The following is an 18,809-nucleotide window of genomic DNA, read 5'->3' as shown; positions in this document are numbered from 1 at the left end:
TTGTTATTGAGACTTCTAGGTCACCAATCTTCCATTGCTGACATTTAAAAAATAATAATTTATTTATTTGTTTGTTTATTTATTTATTTTTAGAGAGAGGGGAAAAGAGAAAGAGAGGGAGAGAAACATCACTGTGTGGTTGCCTCTCAGTCGCACCCCCAATTGGGGACCTGACGTGCAACCTAGTCATGTGCCCTGACTGGGAATCAAACCAGCGACACTTGGTTCGCAGGCTGATACTCAATCCACAGAGCTACAGCAGCCAGGGCTTCCATTGCTGCCATTTTTATTGACTTCCAAATGTGATTCCAAATTTTCCTTTCTGTCATTCCATAAATTCACAGCCTTGTGTTTCTTAAAACAACAACAACAACAACAACAACAACAACTACTTCTTTTTCTTCAACTTTGGCCAAAGCAAAAGGTTGACCTCCAGTGTGAAGAGTAAGGTGATAACACCTTTCTATGAACAGTAAAAGGAAATGCACTAGAAGATGGGAAATGTACTGACCTGGAAAGTTTAGGTTAGATAATCCCAAGGATTTGTATTCAGTATGGTTTCTAGGCCTCTTAATTGATTAGTGTGGCACAGTGCTCGCAACTCTGGAATCACCTGAAGAGCTTTAACAAATAGTAATGCCTAGTTCCTTCTCCTAAAGATTTGGGTGTAATTGGTCTGGGACGGTCTGGACATTGGAATTTTTTAAAGTTCCCTTGATTCCAATGCAGTCAAATTGAAGAACCATTATTTTAGAAGATGCTATATATATTCACCTGTGTGATAAACATGGGGAGCATTTGCTGCCTGAAGACCAATAATAACATACCTTAGGCTCCTTCAGTACAGGGCCACTGTATACAGATATGGGATTCTGCCTTCCACAAGGGTGCCTGGCAGAGGGGATAAATAGGGACTAAAATACAGTCTGCCCTTTGCTCACTAGGCAAGCTGCACACTGACTCTGGGCTATATCTCTTGGCACCTTTTTTAACTTGCATGAAGACACTGTACAGCCTAGTCTGACTGACACTGCATCCATGTTGGTTTCCTTTCTCCCTACATGGAAACACATTGCCTTTCCATTGAACTGTCTCTGACTTTAACTATCTCATAATTCCAAACCACTAGGTTTTTCAAAATTAATATTTTCCACTTTTGTCTTGAAATGAGCACTTTATATGTGGCAAAAACAACATGGGAAAATGTGCAAATTCCAATCCATTGATGTTTCTGTAATAAATTAGTCTTTAGCCATCTGGAATTAGATTACTTTGGAGACTATGAATTAGCAATACAAGTGAGAAACCTCAAGAAAGACCCACTTGATAATTGTGCAATCTCAGGGCTAACTTGTTAGCTCTGATGTTTAGAATACTATGACAAAAAGCCAGGTTAATAATTTTAAACCCATAGGTAGCATAACACAGGGAGGGACTATTCCATTGTCATAGACTGAACTCTGTTGCCAACTGGTTAATTCTTTAGTGTAAGTTAAAATGAAGCCAGGATACTTTACAACCATCACCATTAGTGGAAAGGCAAGTATATGACCAGATGGGAGTATATTTAGCAAACGTTGGCTTCATTATAACTAGAAAGATAATCACTACTAAGCAGTAGAAAATACATCCAGATGTATTTGCATTATGTGATGGGGACCATATCAATATGATATAAAACCCATAATTATTTGGTTTTCTCAAGAGCTTCAACAAGATGTTAAAGTTTTGCTAAAAAAAACAAAAGAACAATTCTGACCCCGCCATCCTGCCTCATCTGATTGACAGTCTGTATGTGAAAGGGGTTAAATTTCATCTTCAGTGTGAATATATTCATTTGAAAAGGCCAGTACAGCAACATGTGAATTCCCAACCATGTGTTTCTGGGCAAAAATAAATCACTTGTTGGGAAACAGGAAATCACCAATACAGGCTGTTTTTGTTAATTACACATGCAGTTATTACTAGAATGGGGAGAGTGGTTTTATTTTAAACCAGATTTGAATACTACACTGAGCATAAATAGAAAACTAGAAAACTTTAATTGTCATTGACCTTTTCTGTACTGAAAGAGGGTAAATATCCCAGGAGCAGTCCCACCCCCTCTTAGAATCATTGCTACTTAGAAAAAGCAGTTTTTATGTAGTTAATATTAGCACAGATCCTTTGCTGCCTGTCTGCTTCCTAGCAACCTGAAGCAGAGTATCTGCTTGCCAATCTGCTTTTGGTAAAAAAAAATAAGAACAGAAGACTCAGTGAATTTGACAATCGCCCTGAAGAGTTGGGGGATGTATTCAATAAGCTCCGTGCTGATTTTGTGAGCCCTGCATGTGATTTATGTTGCCAACCATCTGACCTTGCTGCACTTTCTACCACAGGCCAGGGAAGATGTGATCCACATGCTGAAGACAGAGAAAACCAAGCCAGAGGTTCTGGAAGCTCATTACGGATCTGCGGAGCCAGAGAAAGTGCTGCGGGTCCTGCACCGAGACGCCATCCTAGCCCAGGAGAAATCCATAGGAGAAGATGTCTATGAGAAACCAATTTCAGAGGTAAAAATATGACATCAACAATCCCCTCGGGAGGGAAGCTCAGAGTGATAGCTTCACATTCTTCCATTTTACATGCTTTGATATTTCTTCAAAGGCAATATTTTTATGATACACTAATGTAGAATTAAACTGTAATTAAATAATTCATGAATTATTGTGGATACACTTCAATGATAAGAATTTTAGAATCACTTCTTTGAATATACTTAAACCTGGAAATATATTTCTCATGTGATTATGATATTTACCTGCTCTTACAGCCTGTTATTCTTTAATTTCTCTAAGAGATTATGAGTGTGAAATTTGAAGTGCTTGTTGGCTTTAGCATTGAGTTGTCAGGATTATCATCAAATTGGTAACCTAAAATTAAATTGATTTTATTATTAATATTTATGGTTATAAAGCCACTGTGCTTTGGTATCTTATCAACTCTGCGATAATTAAAATGATCTCACGTGAGTGGCTAACATACAATGGTGGGGGGCAAAATCCCAATGAAATGCCTAAGGCAATTCTTTAAGATAAAATGAAATCTAATAGGGCTATATTTTATAATTTTTATATGAGATTATATTAGGAATTGTTAACTATTGTTATTAATAACCCACAATGCTATATGTTAAAAAAAACTCATGTTGTAATAGAAATTTGATGCTGAATTAGGGAACCAGTTGATGGATCTAACCATATTGACTCTTCAGAATTCATGTAAAAAACTTATAGATGTGAAATTAGTATCATAAATGAAAAGGAACACATAAATTTAAAGTCTGAACCAATTTATTATAAATTAACTTTTAACTTAGTGAAGTCTTTGCACAGCTCAGTTTGACATACAGTATCTCACACAAGATCTGCTTTAGACAGTATTCAAAACAGATTGATGGTCTTATAATATTCTATTTTCTGCAACAAGGATAAATTGAAGCTCTGTTTTCATCTTTTCTTAAAAGGCTAAGAGATGATTATATGACGGGATGTAGTTAACAGGCTCAATCCATTTTCATGTTTGAGACGCATGGTTACTAGCTGCATGTGGCTGTGGTCATGTCACTTCTGCTCTTTAAGCCTCAATGTCCTTATCTGTCAGGTGGGAGAAACAACAGTGCACATGTAATAAAATTGTTGTGATGATTAAATGAAGCAATGCCAGTAAAGCCCTTAACAGTGAATCTAATACAGTTTAGTACTCAACAAATACTATCCATTGATATTTGCTTTGATCTAAGGTTGGTAATTGCTCACATCTGTAATTAGTTCCAAACTTGGAGGGATTTGAGGAGTAAAAGGCATATAGAAGTCAAAATATCAATTTTATGTTATTATTATAATCACCTAAATTGGGGAACTCAGTTTGGATAAATGATATCATTTGTGTTTCCTAATTCTTTTCTCCCAAGTTAGAGTTTGGAATGACCCCTCAAAGGAGCAGAGCACATGCATTTACCCAGAAACACTGCCTCTAGTGCACTGAGTTTTATGAACAGTACACAAAGAAAGGAGTTTCTGACCTACCTTCAGAAAGTTGTACCTAACCCAAGTGCTCCTGCCTCATAGACAGAAGAACAGAACAGAAAACCCCCACCCTGTGGGTTATGCTTTTGGAACTGGCTAAGCTGGGCATGATTCTTGGTTTCTTTCTCTAAACAATCTGAAGAGTTTATTCTTTTCTTGGGAAAGAGTGAGTGAGGAGGTAGAGAAAAGGACAAAAGCTACTATTCCCAATACTGCCAGATTGGTGAAGTCCTGGTTTGTGAGATAAATAGAATGCTAGAAGAAAAAAAAAAATTGCTCTCTCACCATCTACAGATTCTTGGTCCCTGAAGCCTTCTGGGCTTAACAATCAAGTTCATGCTACCTAGGAGCAGGAGTCCTGCTTTCAGTCTCATGGGGCAAAAATCCCAGTACATCACTATTCCATTAGCCTCTTGGGACCCTAAACAAAGAGTCTAGCTCTTGCTCCTAGAAGTCATATTACACCTCAAGCCAAAACCTTGCTGTTTATTCAACAATCCATACCCAATTAGGCCCAGCTAGGCTACTCAATAGAACTCTTTAGAGGTTAAGCAGGGAAGCCAATATGGTGGACCCAACCTCTCCCTTGCCAAATATCTGGGGAGAAATTAAGCATCAAATATTAAATCCTCCTAAACTTTCAGGATGTCAAAATTCATAATTTGTAAGCAAAATTTCAAACAAATTAAGGTCTCAATTTTTTTTCCTCTCCAAATTCTTATTCTGCTTAACTTTAGCCAGAAGAATCCTAAATCTCAAACACTTTTAAAGGTGAATTAATACAGCCTGAAGTTCCTCTAGTCTACTTTTTTGTTTCAAAGAGTCCAAAGAATTATTAGGACACATGTAATTATCATAGTACCAACCCCACATTCATAAATTTTTAAAAATTCAAGAAAATCCTCAGCTCCAAGATCAGTTTCTGTCAAGCAAAATGATATTCCTTGACCCCAGAACTCAGTGCAGTGCAGACCCATGTCACCCCCCTAAGACCAAAGCAGAGATGTAGCAGATGTCTAAGGGGAAGAGGGCGGATACAGAAAAGCTTTAGCTACAGTAAAATTCCAGTCAGTCTGGGCAGTTGTCCACATCAGACAGAAACTATTACCATAAAATGTTAATAATTATGGGATATGGCAAATCCTATGTTGGGTGGAAGAATTTATTTGCATATATAGTGCTATCCTTACCATCAGAGAGTAACTTTTGAAATATATCTTTTTATGAAGTTCAGAGATTTGTAGTGGTGATCCTCTTTGTGCCTAGGTTCTATTTTTAGGTGCTCTAATTTTCCACCTGTATAGTTAACACCTGTTGATTTTATTTTCTTTTTTTAGCCCCTCTGCCCAGGTCTAAGAAACCCATATCTTTTTGTTGGTTTTCCTTATTGCCTCCTTATTTCAGCTGGAGAACACCCCCGCCCCCAGGTGGCTCTTCTGAAGCTTGTGTGCCTTGGGATCTAGTGAGGACCATACCTTATCCAGGTGTTACTGTTCTCAGAATTCAGCCTTCCCTGTTTGAACAGTCTAATCCTTGAGTAACTTGTCCTGCTCAAGGCAACAAAAATATTTTCTTTAGTCACAACTTTTTCTGCAGTAAGAAGGCTAAGCTGAGTTTTTGTTTGCTTGTTTATTTTAAATAGTTTGTCCAGCGTCTTCAAGTGGTCCCTTTCTTTCTCTATTCTTATTTTTATGGCTTTTAAAGTTTTTTGATTAGTTTGTTTGCTCCTGCTTCCCCTATGTTTTCAGACCCACACAATGGTTTTCCTAATACTGCCTTCCATATTCTATGTTGTGTGGTCTCTCTCAGTGAGAGAAATAACAGCAAGGAGTTAAGAGTCTGCAAAGGGGATCCTTTGTTCAATACAAATCTTGCCTACTTTTATGTCCTTGAGTTGGAGAACCTTCACTAAAGAGTGCTTTCCCATCACACCACATCTGTGATGTGTCCATATCTGCTGCAGCCGGCCTGAACCCCCTTCTATCTGTCTCATCTTTCCTTTAAACTCTGCATCTCCAAGTTTCTTGACCATGTTCACTCAGGGTCCATCTAAATGGTTGACACCCTGAAACTCACCATATAATACTTCAAATATCCTACCCTAATCTTTCCAGATTTTAATTCTCAAACATTTTATGCAACCAGTTTGAATAGCTATTGCTATCTTCAAACATTTCCTGCATCCCGACACCCTCTTTGTGGAGGACATCACATTGCTCTGTCTTCTGGGCTCTCTTGTCTCTGTCTCCTCTGATCACTCATTCTGGTTCAACAATGACTAAATTAGCTCACTTTTTATAGCCCTGTCTTTAAGAGCACTTAGCTCTGTTTCCCTTTTGTGTAAATCTAGTTTGGTCTTTAAGACCTCGTGTTTCCTCTTAAGTGAATTTATTTCTTTCTAAATTCCTTAATACTTCTCCAGTTAGCCTTCTGCTGGTAACAGAGCTAAAATAATTTCCTGAACTATGATCCTTTTGTCTAAAACATACTGAAATTTTTCCCCATCTAAAGTCCTTGCACTTCTTTTCCACCACACTCTTTCCTTAGCAAAATTGGACCTTTGGCATTGTGAGGATCTCGTTCAATTTTATTTCCACCTCTGTCCAGGTGGTAGCTATATTTCCAAAGTAACAGGTGCCCATTTCACTTTTACTACTCATTAGTAAAAGCTACCATTCCTCGACAATCGAGCCACAGTTTGGATCCTGAAAGCCAAAAGCCATAGATAGATACAGTGTGCATGAATAAAGAATCTACAGAGCCCATAGCTGTGGGAGCTGGTCTTCAGGGTCTCCGGGCAAGCCACATAGATCCAAGGGGTTAGTTCACCTTAGTTCTCTCCTAGGAACTCAATGCAGTTACAAACAAAAGAAGCAGCAGCAGGATCTGGCACAGCTGATCACTGCTACATACATTAGTTCTTATGTCCAGAGTTTAAAATTGAAAGCTAGATCCTCACACACTAATGCTTTATAGCTAAAAAGAAATGGATCTGTAGTGCTGTGCGAAAAATGCAGAGCACACACCAATGTCTCGGCATCCATCCTATGGGTCAGAGACAAACAGTGCTGGAGGTCAAGCTGAGCGAGTGTAGGTGAGGTGAAAATTGCCCACAGAAACCCCAGCAAGGATTCCAGTGGCCTAGCCCCAGGACTGTAGCTGTTTCAAAGGCCCACATGGATAGAATGTATCTGTCCAGGCTGCCCCAGAATACCTAATATCAGTCTGTGCTGTTTTGTTTCTAGATGTCCCTGCAATGTCTGTCTATCTGGATATCTCATTCAACCAGCCAACTAATAATGCTGCCATCCGCCCCACCCCCTCCAGAGTTCCTTGAGTGGATTAAGGGATAACTGCGAAAGTCTGACAGATGACTTAAAATATTTAGCTTTATTATTAGTATAAATAAATAAATGACCTCACTAGGCTTTTTATACTTCCCCCGTGCCCTCCCAGACTTTGGAGAAACCACTTGAGAGTTTGGGCCAACAGAACACAATGTATCATCTTGTGACAAGCAGAGTCAAAAATAAGAAATGAAAAGGTTCAGCTGCTCAGTTCCCTATTCCAAAAACAATCTTCAAACAAGTCACACCTCCTTCCTTAGTGAGGAGTGAGGACGGTATGAAGAAGTGGATAGAAGCTGTTCCTTGAAATACTTTCTAAAGCATGAGGCTCCTATGTTATCATGAAGGATCAAAAAAGGAAAAGTTGCTCCTACAATTTGATGAGGAGAAGGAGGATGTTTCAATAATGCTTGGCAAATTCTAGAAAATATGGTGAAAAATCACCTTTGCAGAAGAATGAGAGAGTCCTTGGGAAGGATATGTTGTAATATGAAGCTATGAGAAAAATCTCTTCTATAGACTGTCCCTTTATGATGACATAAATTTACTAGGACCATAAAAATACAATTTGCCAATCCCTGATGATCTCAAATATAATCAGCCACCGGTTAACCTGGGCTTCTTCACCAGTCTGTCTGCTCACTTGCTTTTAGGAGATCTAGGCAGAAGGCACTAAGTATTATGGGGTCAGTATTTCTTTTATTTTGGGGCCCAGAAATTACCCATTCACAGTAAACACATGCAATTGTAGAGAGAACCTTGGATCCTTCCAATGTCTGAACAGCAAACATGGAAAACCCAGCAGGAACAGCTCTGATGCTGATACCCCGTGGAGTTACCTTCCTTGGGTTTTAGGGAGTTGATTGTGGGATTGAGAATGAATTTTAAATATGTCTGCTTCAATGTATTTAGACAGCAGTGGTTCTCCACTGGGGGAAGCCAGCAGTTTTTCCCACTAGGGTACACGTGGCAATGTCTGGGAATAGTTTTGTCACAACTGGTGGTGATAATACCGACATTTTGGGGGTGGAGGCCAGGGAGGCTACTAAACATTCTCCAATGTACAGGACAGCTCCCCCAAATAAAGAATTATTTGACCTAAAATGTTAGTAGTGCTGAAATTGAGAAACCCTTTACTAAAGTTTGAGGGGAGAGTAGAATAAAAAACTGTCAATATTGTAAGATTTGATCCAATTTAACAAGCATTTACTGAACACTTACTTTGTTCCAGGCACTATGCCAGGCACTAGGGACTAAAATGATGATTAGAGCCTGACCCCTTTAAAGATCATATAGCTGGGCCAGAGAAAAAGGCACAAAGCCCTGAAATAATATTTGATAAGATCTCTTTCAGCCTGAGATTTGGGCTCTCCACAAGTTCTGAAATCCTCCCTATATTTATCATCTCTTAAAAAAAAGAGGATAGTAAGTCCTTTGTATATTTTTCCTAGAAATGCATTTAACTGCAAACCTTCAAAAAAAAAAAAAGATTGTGATGACAATAATTATCTCCCAGGGGAGAAGTCTGGTACATGTACATGCTGAGCTCTTATTTTTTCTGAGATCAGGAGGGATATTATCCTATTTCTTTCTGACTAGAGGGTTTTGTGTCATCTCATGAAACAGTGAAAGGCTTTGTTTTTGTGAAAGTTTAGGAACCATACATCTGTTCACAGTAAAAGGCCCAGAAGGCCAGAAGTGACTGTAGCCTTATTATTGACTAGTTTATAAAGCCAAGTGGCCTAGAGAAAATGATGGAATGGGGAGAATGGCTGAGAATATCCCTTCTGTTAATAAATTACTAGACCAATGTAAACAAATTATTTAGAGTAATATACAAATAAAGTAAAATATTAAGCTCTTTCCCATGTTTGCTTAATCAGCTGGACAGACTTGAGGAAAAACAGAGAGAAACCTATCGGCGCATGCTGGAGCAACTGCTGCTGGCAGAGAAGTGTCACAGGCGCACGGTGGATGAGTTAGAAAACGAGAAGCACAAACACACTGACTACATGAACAAGAGCGACGACTTCACCAACCTGCTGGAGCAGGAGCGAGAGAGGTAATGTGCACACGTGCCACCAGGTCCTCATCTCTGTCCCTGCTGTCAGGGATCAGATGTTCCAGCGACACCACAGAGAGGTGCCCAGTCTAATTCTGATTTCTGAATGGCTCTGACCATGGAGAGTGAGATGGACTTTCATCTGGAACTATTAATGTGAATATATTTAAGGGTACATATAAGTAGGACCCCACATTCCCACTAGGGTTTTGTAAGCCATAAACTGTATAGCTGGAAACCAACCCAGGAAGATTATATTTGAACTTGATCAATGAAGCACCCACATTTGAAAAGCCTCTCTATTAGTTGCCTTATATTTGAAATAATCTACTTGTTCTCTTGGGGACTGAAATCCACTTATTCAGGAAGGCAGATTATTAAACTTAACAATTTAAAATGAATCCTATTCATTCTTTTTTTTAAAGTATATTTTATTGATTATGTTGTTAAAGTAGTTCCAATTTTTTCCCCCTTTGCTCCCCTCTGCCCAGTACCTCCTTCCCCTCCAGCAATCCCACCCCCCTTAGTTCATGTATATGGGTCACGCATGTAAGTTCTTAGGCTTCACCCTTTTCTATATTATTCTCAACATCCCCCTGTCTATTTTGTACCAACTGATTATGCTTCTTAGTTTCTGTGCCATTTCCCCATTTCTCCCTCTCCCCTCTCCCACCTGATAACCCTCTAAATGATCCCCATACCTATGATTCTCTCCTATTCTGGTTTGCTTAGTTGGATTTTGTTTGTATATTTTAGATTTAGTTGTTGACAGTTGTGAATTTGTTGTCATTTTTGTGTTCATAGTTTTGATCTTCTTTTTCTTAAGTAAGTCCCTTTGACATTTCATATAATAATGGCTTGGTGATGATGAACTCCTTTAGTTTCACCTTGTCTGCAAAGCACTTCATCTGCCCTTCCACTCTAAATGATAGCTTTGCTGGATAGAGTAATCTTGGTTGTAGGTTGCTTTTCATCACATTGAGTACTGCTTGCCTGTCCCTTCCTGCCTGCAAAGTGTCCCTCTGAGAAATCAGCTGATAGTCCTATAGGCACCCCATTGAAGGCAACTCTCCGCCTCTCTCTTGCTGCCCTCAGGACTCTGTCTTTATCTTTCACCTTTGGCATCTCAATCATGATGTGTCCTGGTGTGGTCCCCTCTGGGTCCAGCTCGCCCGGGACCCTCTTTGCTTCCCAGACCTATATGTCTATCTCCTTTGCAAAATTTGGGAAGTTTTCCTCATTTTTTTCAATTCTTGCTTCCTCAATCTGCACTGGTTGACTGTTTTTTTCTTCCTTATGTTCCAAATCATTGATTTGAACCCCAGTTTCCTTCCCTTCAACATTGGTTTTGTTTGGATTTTCCTTCATTTCACTTAGCATAGTCTTCACTTCTTCTCTTATGTGTTTGCCATACTCAAGCATATGTGTCAAGCCTGTGAGCATCTTTATCACCAGTGTTTTGAATTCTGCATGTTAGGTTGTCTATCTCCTCGTCGCTTAGTTCTCCCACTGTAACCTTGATTTGTTCCCCCTTTTGGGCCATACTTCTCTGTCTCCTCATTCTGACAGGCTCCTGTGTTTGTTTGCCTCTGCGTCCCAGGTAGACCCGTTGCTCCTGTTAATTGTAAGGGGCAGAGCCTTAGGGATTCATCAGTACAGGGCAACCTGTTTCACTACGTTGTGGCGCTCTATGTGGGGGAGGGGTCCGAGAGAGAACAATGCCCACCCACCCTCCCAGCACTGGCCCCCACTCCAGGCACCTCTCCCACTTCCGTTCAGACTAGCACCCCTCTAGTGGCTGCCCTGGCCCTTGTTCCCAAAGTGGGTGGGTCTGCGGACATTCCAGGACTGTGTAGGCCCTTTAAACAAGCAGACTCTGCTGAGACCTGTAGTTTCTGCCTCCACCCCAACCCCCACTGCTCTGCACAGTCAGAAGCAATGAGGCATGATTTTCCCTGGTGCTGGGACCATGGGCTGTGAGGTCCCCAAGCATCCCTCCTCACTCTTCAAAACATATGACTGCGCCTTCTGCCGGCCTGCCGCTGCCACCACACTGCGTCCTCTCCGCCCCAGCTTCACCCTTTCTACCTGTCTGGATGAGCTTGTTTGCTGGACTTCCATGCAGCTTGATCTTCTGGAACTTTTGGCTGTTTCCATTCTTGAGGCAGTTGTATTCCTTCTTAGCTGTGGAGGGAGAGGCAGCGTGTCTGTCTACACCTCCATCTCGGCTGGAAGTCCAGTCCTATTCATTCTTAATGCCAGTATAGAAAATCTTAATATTCAGTTGTATGTAAATTACTTAATGACTAGAACTACCTACTTAACATTCTAAGGGTTTAAAACTCTTATAACACTGTGAAAAATAAAAACAAAACAAAACAAAAACTCAGTGTTTGAGCTTTGGTTATATATCCTTGTAGGTAGTTTTTCTTAGACCCAGGATTGCCACATTTGAAGCAGACTCCAAATTTGCAAACTCTATACTACCCAGTTTTGTTTTGTTTTGTTGTTTTTAGCATCTTCTTTTTAGTTTTTTCTCTGCTTTTTCTTCCCTTAGCTGAATAGTTATGTATGAGAATTTCACAGTCTTTGAAACCAATGACTTGAATCCTGATGCTTTGAGTTACCAACTGTGTCTGCTTCTGTGTATAAGACTTGCAAATTAAGAGCCACTCAGGGAATGAAAGGACAGATAAAGAGCTTCTCAGACAAGAAAAAGCTAAAGGAGTTCATCACCACCAAACCAGTATTATATGAAATGTTAAAGGTTCTTTTTCAAGAAGAAGAAAAAAGATAAAAAATGTGAATAATAAATGGCAATAAATACATATCTATCAATAACCGAATAAAAAACAAAATAAACAAGCAGAACAGAGTTAGACTCATAGATACAGAGAACATTTTCACAGTTGCCAGAGGGGAGAGGTTTGGGAGGGTGGGTGAAAGAGACGAAGGGATTAACAAGTACAAATTGGCAGTTACAGAATAGTCATGGGGATGTAAAGTATAGCACAGGAAATAGTCAATAATGTCAGATGAATGCAAGATTTATCAGGATGATCACTTAGTAAGTTACAAATGTAATGTCTAATCACTGGGGTGTACTGTACACCTGAAACTAATGTAATAATGTATGTTAACTGTAGTTGAAAAATTAAAAGTTATTAAAAAAAGAAGCTACACAGGAATAGCTTTACCAATGCCAGATTTATTATCTACTTAGTTACCAAAAAGAGATCTGGTTTTCCCAGAATAGTCTACTTACCAGAACAAGCTATCACAATAAGAGAGGAAATAAAAGCATGAAACAGAACAAGTTTGTGTTAAATTTTTAAAAAATTATTAGTAATGTTTATTTATTATTGGAGTTGGCACATTCCTTGGGAAGGCAAAAATGGGAGAGAGAATAAGGGCTGTACAATATCCTCATTTTATGGTTTCTTTAAGCCCGTCTTCTGCTTCTGTAAACTCAGGCTTGTCAGTTTCATGTTTGAACAAATAGATGGTCTGATTTGACATTTTTGATAACAAACAGTGAGAATGAATGCCACCTCTTCAATCTCTGTGAACTTTCCAACCTAAAGCATGGATATTGCAAACAAATTTCTAATGACAGTATGAGTTACAGATTCCTACAACGGACCCCTGTGCTGGAATGCGGTCAGGTAAAAAAGCAACAACTTGTTTGATATGGACTTTTTAAAAGCTTTGAAATCAAATAGTTTTTTAAAATACCTGTGTGAATTAATTATTTTCTGATCACGTTGTAAATTACTTCATTTAAAACCAGATATGCCTCTCTTTTCTCCGATTTTGTACCCAAGGCAAATGCCTGAAGTGGCACCAGTTCACTCACAGAGATGTTGGTTTAAATGACGTGCATGGATGGAGAGACTGAATTTATCCAGGCTCTTTCTTTTTCTTTATTCTTGTGTTTCCTAATTTTTGTGTCCTGTGAGAGTAACTGAACAGTTCAAACAGTACTTTTACATCAATTATACAATGAGCCGATCCCAGATGTGTTTATTTACCAACTTCATGTTTATCAACTCTAGATGAACAATTCCAATCCCTTTTTTGGAGTTCAAGTTTACTAAGACAACTATAACAACCATATCTCCTGAGCTAAGTGCTATGTAGAATGTTTTTAAAAATCAGAGTAAATTTTATAAAATTATCTTAAGATGCTTTTGATACTTTGATCAGCACAACTGGGATAGGTCACCAAACTTTCATGTTTTAGATAGGAATTCACTAAAAGACCTTTGACTCACACTTAAATATCAAACAAATTTGGGGTTTTGAAACAGTATTTTTTGATTCAACAGATTATACTTTAATGTTGCATATTTTTTATTATCAATCCCCCCGCCCCCCAGATCAATCCCCTGACTGCCTACAGTGTGTATGGTACTGTGGCACACCTTGACATATTTATTAAATTTACACCCACTATGACTCTGGTAACTTAAATTGGCATCTCTGAATTTTTCTGTGATCTGAGGCATCCACCGTGACTGGCCTGTGGTGTTCAGGAGCAGTGAAGCCTATAGGATTTTCTCAAAGGTCAGGCTTGAGATTCTTGTCCTTTGGAAAGGGCTATAAATCTGCTTTGAATTAAATCCTCTTTTTGACGTGGTCATAATTAGATTTACAATAGGGGCTGGCAGTTTGCTGATCCCAAGGCTTGCTTTCCCGTGGGCCATGTCACAGTGGAGCTCCTTTCCACAAGAACCTGGACTTAGTCCATCGAGGCTGGTTGGGTCCCAGGTGCTCTGGCAGCCTCTGCTTGGGTGCCACGTGGCCGTGGCTGTGACCGTGACCGTGGTCATGGCCGGCCGCAACACCTGCAGGGAAAGCTGAGCTACAGCTAATAAAGAACCGGCATTCCTCAGCACTAGTGGGAGTCCTGGCATAGACTGTTCCAAGTCCTTTGTTTGCTTCTTTGTTTTGCACTCCCTTTCCCGTCTCCTTTTGTGAGGGGAAAGAAAGGAAACAAAAACAGAGAGGGACAGAAAGAGAGACAGAAAGAGCCAAGAGCTTTCCTTTGGAAATATTTACCTTTGTTTCTTCTGTGAGCATGAGTAAAGGAAGGAAGTGAGACTCGAGATAAGCCTTAGTGGTCTGCTTCTTATAACCACCCAGTTTCTCCCACTGGGTGTGGGACTCTGCAGACTGTCTTCCAGGCAGCTCTTCTTTCGATGGTGGTGGAGGGATGACGGGGGTGACAGGGGGTGGGGGTGGGGTTGCAGAGAGAGGGGACTCTACTTAAGGTAGCATTTGGGCTCTATTCTCTATAAGTATTCTGCTCTGTAAGGGCTTCTAACTTCCAGAAAAATGGTTAAAGGTAACAAAAAACAAATCCAGGCATACATTATTAGTAGCAGGTTTTGATAAGCAATCCAGATTCATATATTTGATGAAACCAGGATTCTAAGGTCTGAGCACTGCAAAGGAGTTCTGCGATTAGCCTTTTCAAGTCCCTCATCCTATGGGTGGAGAAATTGAGGCCCCCAAAAATTATGTAGCTCAATTAATATCAGAAACCAGGTCACTGGCACTTTTATGCAAATGAGTCCCTCGGGTAAAATGGCTTGTTTTATGTCTTTGTGTGTGTGTGAGTGGACTCCCCACCTCCATGCTCTTATGTCCAAACTATGACACATCTTTGCAGAATGGAAGATATTGTGAGGATATGAAAACAGTTATGTTAGGACCAGTGGTAACTCTAGATTGTCAATATAGGAGAAGCTTTTAGACATCATCTGTTGGAGAAGCAGTCTGGGGACTTGTTTTGGAGCCAAGTTTGACTAGGATACACAGTGTTCTACTTCAGTTGCATTCTGTTTGGGATTGTTTTGATGCAAGGCTGATGATGGTTATGGGAGGGATACATAAAGCCCCCCTCCAAGCTACCTCCTTCTTATGGCCACTGACTTAGACCATGCAAGTGTAAAAACTTTTCAGGAGTTGTTAAATTCATCTTGTATAAAAATGTCATACATTAAGTCCCTAAAATAGGCAACATATTGTTTTGGTCTTCCTTTGTTCTAAGTCAGCAGACTGTGGTCATAATTTATTACTATCATTTGCTGCATATTTACTGTTACAAATAGTCATATTCCCAAATTAAAAAGAGGAAATAGCATGAAAAAATGCATTAGCTTAAATGACATTGTATATAATAAAGATGAAAATATCCTTTATTGCATTAAGAGTGGGTAAAGAAAAGCTCTTTTTGTAAATGGTATGTTCTGTCTGGCCCATATTTTAAACCAATTTGATCTTTAAAAAATTTTCATTTTATTTATTTATTTTTGATTTTTTTTAAGTATATTTTATTGATTATGTTGTTAAAGTAGTTCCAATTTTTTCCCCTTTCCTCCCCTCTGCCCAGTACCCCCCTTCCCTCCAGCATTCCCACCCCCCTTAGTTCATGTCCATGGTCATGCATATAAGTTCTTAGGCTTCACCCTTTCTTATATTATTTTTAACATCCCCCTGTCTATTTTGTACCAACCGATTATGCTTCTTAGTCCCTGCACCATTTCCTCCCCTGCCCCCTCCCAGCTGATAACCCTCCAAATGATCCCCATACCTATGATTTTGTTCCTATTCTGGTTTGCTCAGTTGGATTTTGTTTGTATTTTTTAGATTCAGTTGTTGACAGTTGTGAATTTGTTGTCATTTTTGTGTTCATGGTTTTGATCTTCCAATCTTCTTTTTCTTAAGTAATTCCCTTTGACATTTCATATAATAATGGCTTGGTGATGATGAACTCCTTTAGCTTCACCTTGTCTGGGAAGTACTCCATCTGCTCTTCCATTCCAAATGATAGCTTTGATGGATAGAGTAATCTTGGTTGTAGGTTGCTTTTCATCACATTGAGTACTGCTTGCCAGTCCCTTCCTGCCTGCAATGTGTCCTCTGAGAAATCAGCTGATAGACCTATAGGCAACCCCCTGTAGACAACTCTCCTCCTCTCTTGCTGCCCACAGGACTCTGTCTTTATCTTTTACTTCTGGCATCTCAATCATGATGTGTCCTGGTGTGGTCCCCTCTGGGTCCAGCTCGCCCGGGACCTCCATGCTTCCCAGACCTATATGTCCATCTCCTTTGCAAAATCTGGGAAGTTTTCTTCATTTTTTTCAATTCTTGCTTTCTCATTCTGCACTGGTTGACTGTTTTTTTCTTCCTTATGTTCCAAATCATTGATTTGAACCCCAGTTTCCTTCCCTTCAACATTGGTTTTGTGTGGATTTTCCTTCATTTCACTTAGCATAGCCTTCACTTCTTCTCTTATGTGTTTGCCGTACTCAAGCATATGTGTCAAGCCTGTGAGCATCTTTATCACCAGTGTTTTGAATTCTGCATGTTAGGTCGTCTATATCCTCATCTGTTAGGTTGGCTATATCCTCGTCGCTTAGTTCTCCAACTGGCACCTTGATCCATTTCCTCTTTTGGGCCATACTTCTCTGTCTCCTCATTCTGACAGGCTCCTGTGTTTGTTTGCCTCCACATCCCAGGTAGAGCTGTCACTTCTGTTACATTGTAAGGGGTGGAGTCTTAGGGATTCGTCAGTATAGGGCGACCTGTTTCACCACGTTGTGGCACTGTATGTATGGGAGGGATCCAAGAGGGAACAATGCTGCCTTCCCAGCACTTGTCCCTTTTACAGGCACCTCTCCCACTTCCGCACCGAACTGACACCCCTCTAGCTGCTGCCCTGGCCGTCGTTCCCAGTGTGGGTGGGTCTGCGGATGTTCTAGGACCGTGGGGACCCTTTAAACAAGAGGACTCTGCTGAGACTGGCACTTTCTGCCTCCACCCCAACCCTGACTCATTTTCAGTCAGAAGCAATGAGGCTTGATTTTCCCCGGTTCTGGGACCGTGGGCTGCGAGGTCTGGTGAGGAGCTGGAAATGCTCCCCAGGTGTCCCTCTTGACTTTTTAAAATGTGTGACTGCACTTTCTTTCGGCCTGCCACTGCTGCCACCGCTGCTGCCACCACCACACCATGTCCTCTCTGCCCCGGCTCTGCCCCTCCTACCTGTCTGGAAGAGCATTTCTTCTTTATATCTTTGTATGCTGAACTTCCATGCAGTTTGATTTTCTGAAACTTCTGGTTGTTTCTAGTTTTGAGTTAGTTGTATTCCTTCTTAGTTGTGGAGGGAGATGCAGCATGTCTGTCTATGCCTCCATCTTGGCCGGAAGTCCCAATTTGATTTTTAAAGACATAATTCTGGGCACATGAGATCACTTTTAGAGTTTATATTTTATTCCTTGTCTGAACTGCAAGACTGTGATTTTAATCTTAAGCTTCACTAGGGTTGCTTCAAGAATGTCAGAACAGAGATAGCACAGTTACATCAAAAAATAATCTTGAACTTAAATATTTGGGGAAACGTGTGTGTGTGTGTTTGTGTGTGTGTAAATGATGTGGGAGAGTGCTGTCTAAATCTATAAACTGTAGATATAGATTTTTAAAGTGTTTGGATTCTATAGGCTCAGCTGGGACTGAATAAATAATTACATCATCATATAATGTTGCAGCAAGCTTTCCAAGTATAAGTTTTTTTTAATTTTTTTAAAGCACAGATCAGCATCTCAAGAGAAATTTCTGAACTTGTGAAGCAAAGAATGAAGGAGCAGGAGCTTGAATGGAGGGAAAGCTTTCAAGCCCCATTTTGGTATTGTTTAGGTCAATGTATAGGGGATTGGACATTTGCCTGGTGGCCCATGGGACAGGCTACACTATTACATTTGCCTGTGTGGGGGAATGACCAGTCAGACAGAGTAAGTTTTTGAAAACTGGCTCTAGTGGCCTGGGATTTGGGGAAATATTCTTGGCTCACTTTATAGAAAAAGATTCACATCTGGTTCCTGGGCACAATTTCCTAAACTGTCTTAGATTTAGATGCCTTATCTCTAAAATATAACAATGAAATAGTTTTTTTTCCCCCACTGGTAGCTTAGAGGATCTCAATAAAGCACTTTGTAGAAAAAGATTGTTGCTGATGTTTAAATGATCAACTCTTATCAAGCAGAAAGTAATCAATAGGTGGAGCATATTAGCAGAAAACAACTGAGCCTTAACTGTGTTAGCGCTCTGCTAGATGCTGTTTAATAGCACAGTTAGCTTTTGTTGACCTCCCAATATGCTGGACACAGATACATCTTGTTTAATCCTTACGCAAGTGTAACATGTATAATTACTATCCCTATTTAGGAGGTGGAAAAGCAGACAGTTATGTTCCTTCCATCAAAGTCACTGCTAACTGTTAATTGAAAGAATCAATGTTTGAACTGAGCTTCTCACAATTAAAAAAAAAAT

At 39.9% G+C, this 18,809-nt stretch overlaps 1 protein-coding gene across 3 annotated transcripts in view; it reads left to right on the top strand.

The window, feature by feature from the left end:
* Positions 1–18,809, top strand: part of FILIP1 (filamin A interacting protein 1) — a 208,007-nt gene that overhangs the window by 124,769 nt on the left and 64,429 nt on the right. For all 3 annotated transcript variants that reach the window (XM_090282675.1, XM_090282674.1, XM_090282676.1), the window contains 2 exons: positions 2,379–2,552; positions 9,298–9,476. In XM_090282675.1, the coding sequence (XP_090138801.1) occupies positions 2,379–2,552; positions 9,298–9,476 (353 nt within the window). The remainder of the gene's footprint in view (positions 1–2,378; positions 2,553–9,297; positions 9,477–18,809) is intronic.

Source organism: Furipterus horrens, unplaced genomic scaffold (assembly GCF_987537825.1).
Source record: "Furipterus horrens unplaced genomic scaffold, mFurHor1.1.pri manual_scaffold_6, whole genome shotgun sequence".
Taxonomy (NCBI): domain Eukaryota; kingdom Metazoa; phylum Chordata; class Mammalia; order Chiroptera; family Furipteridae; genus Furipterus; species Furipterus horrens.
The sequence above is the reverse complement of the archived record's forward strand: the minus strand, read 5'-3'. Positions and strand labels throughout refer to the sequence as shown.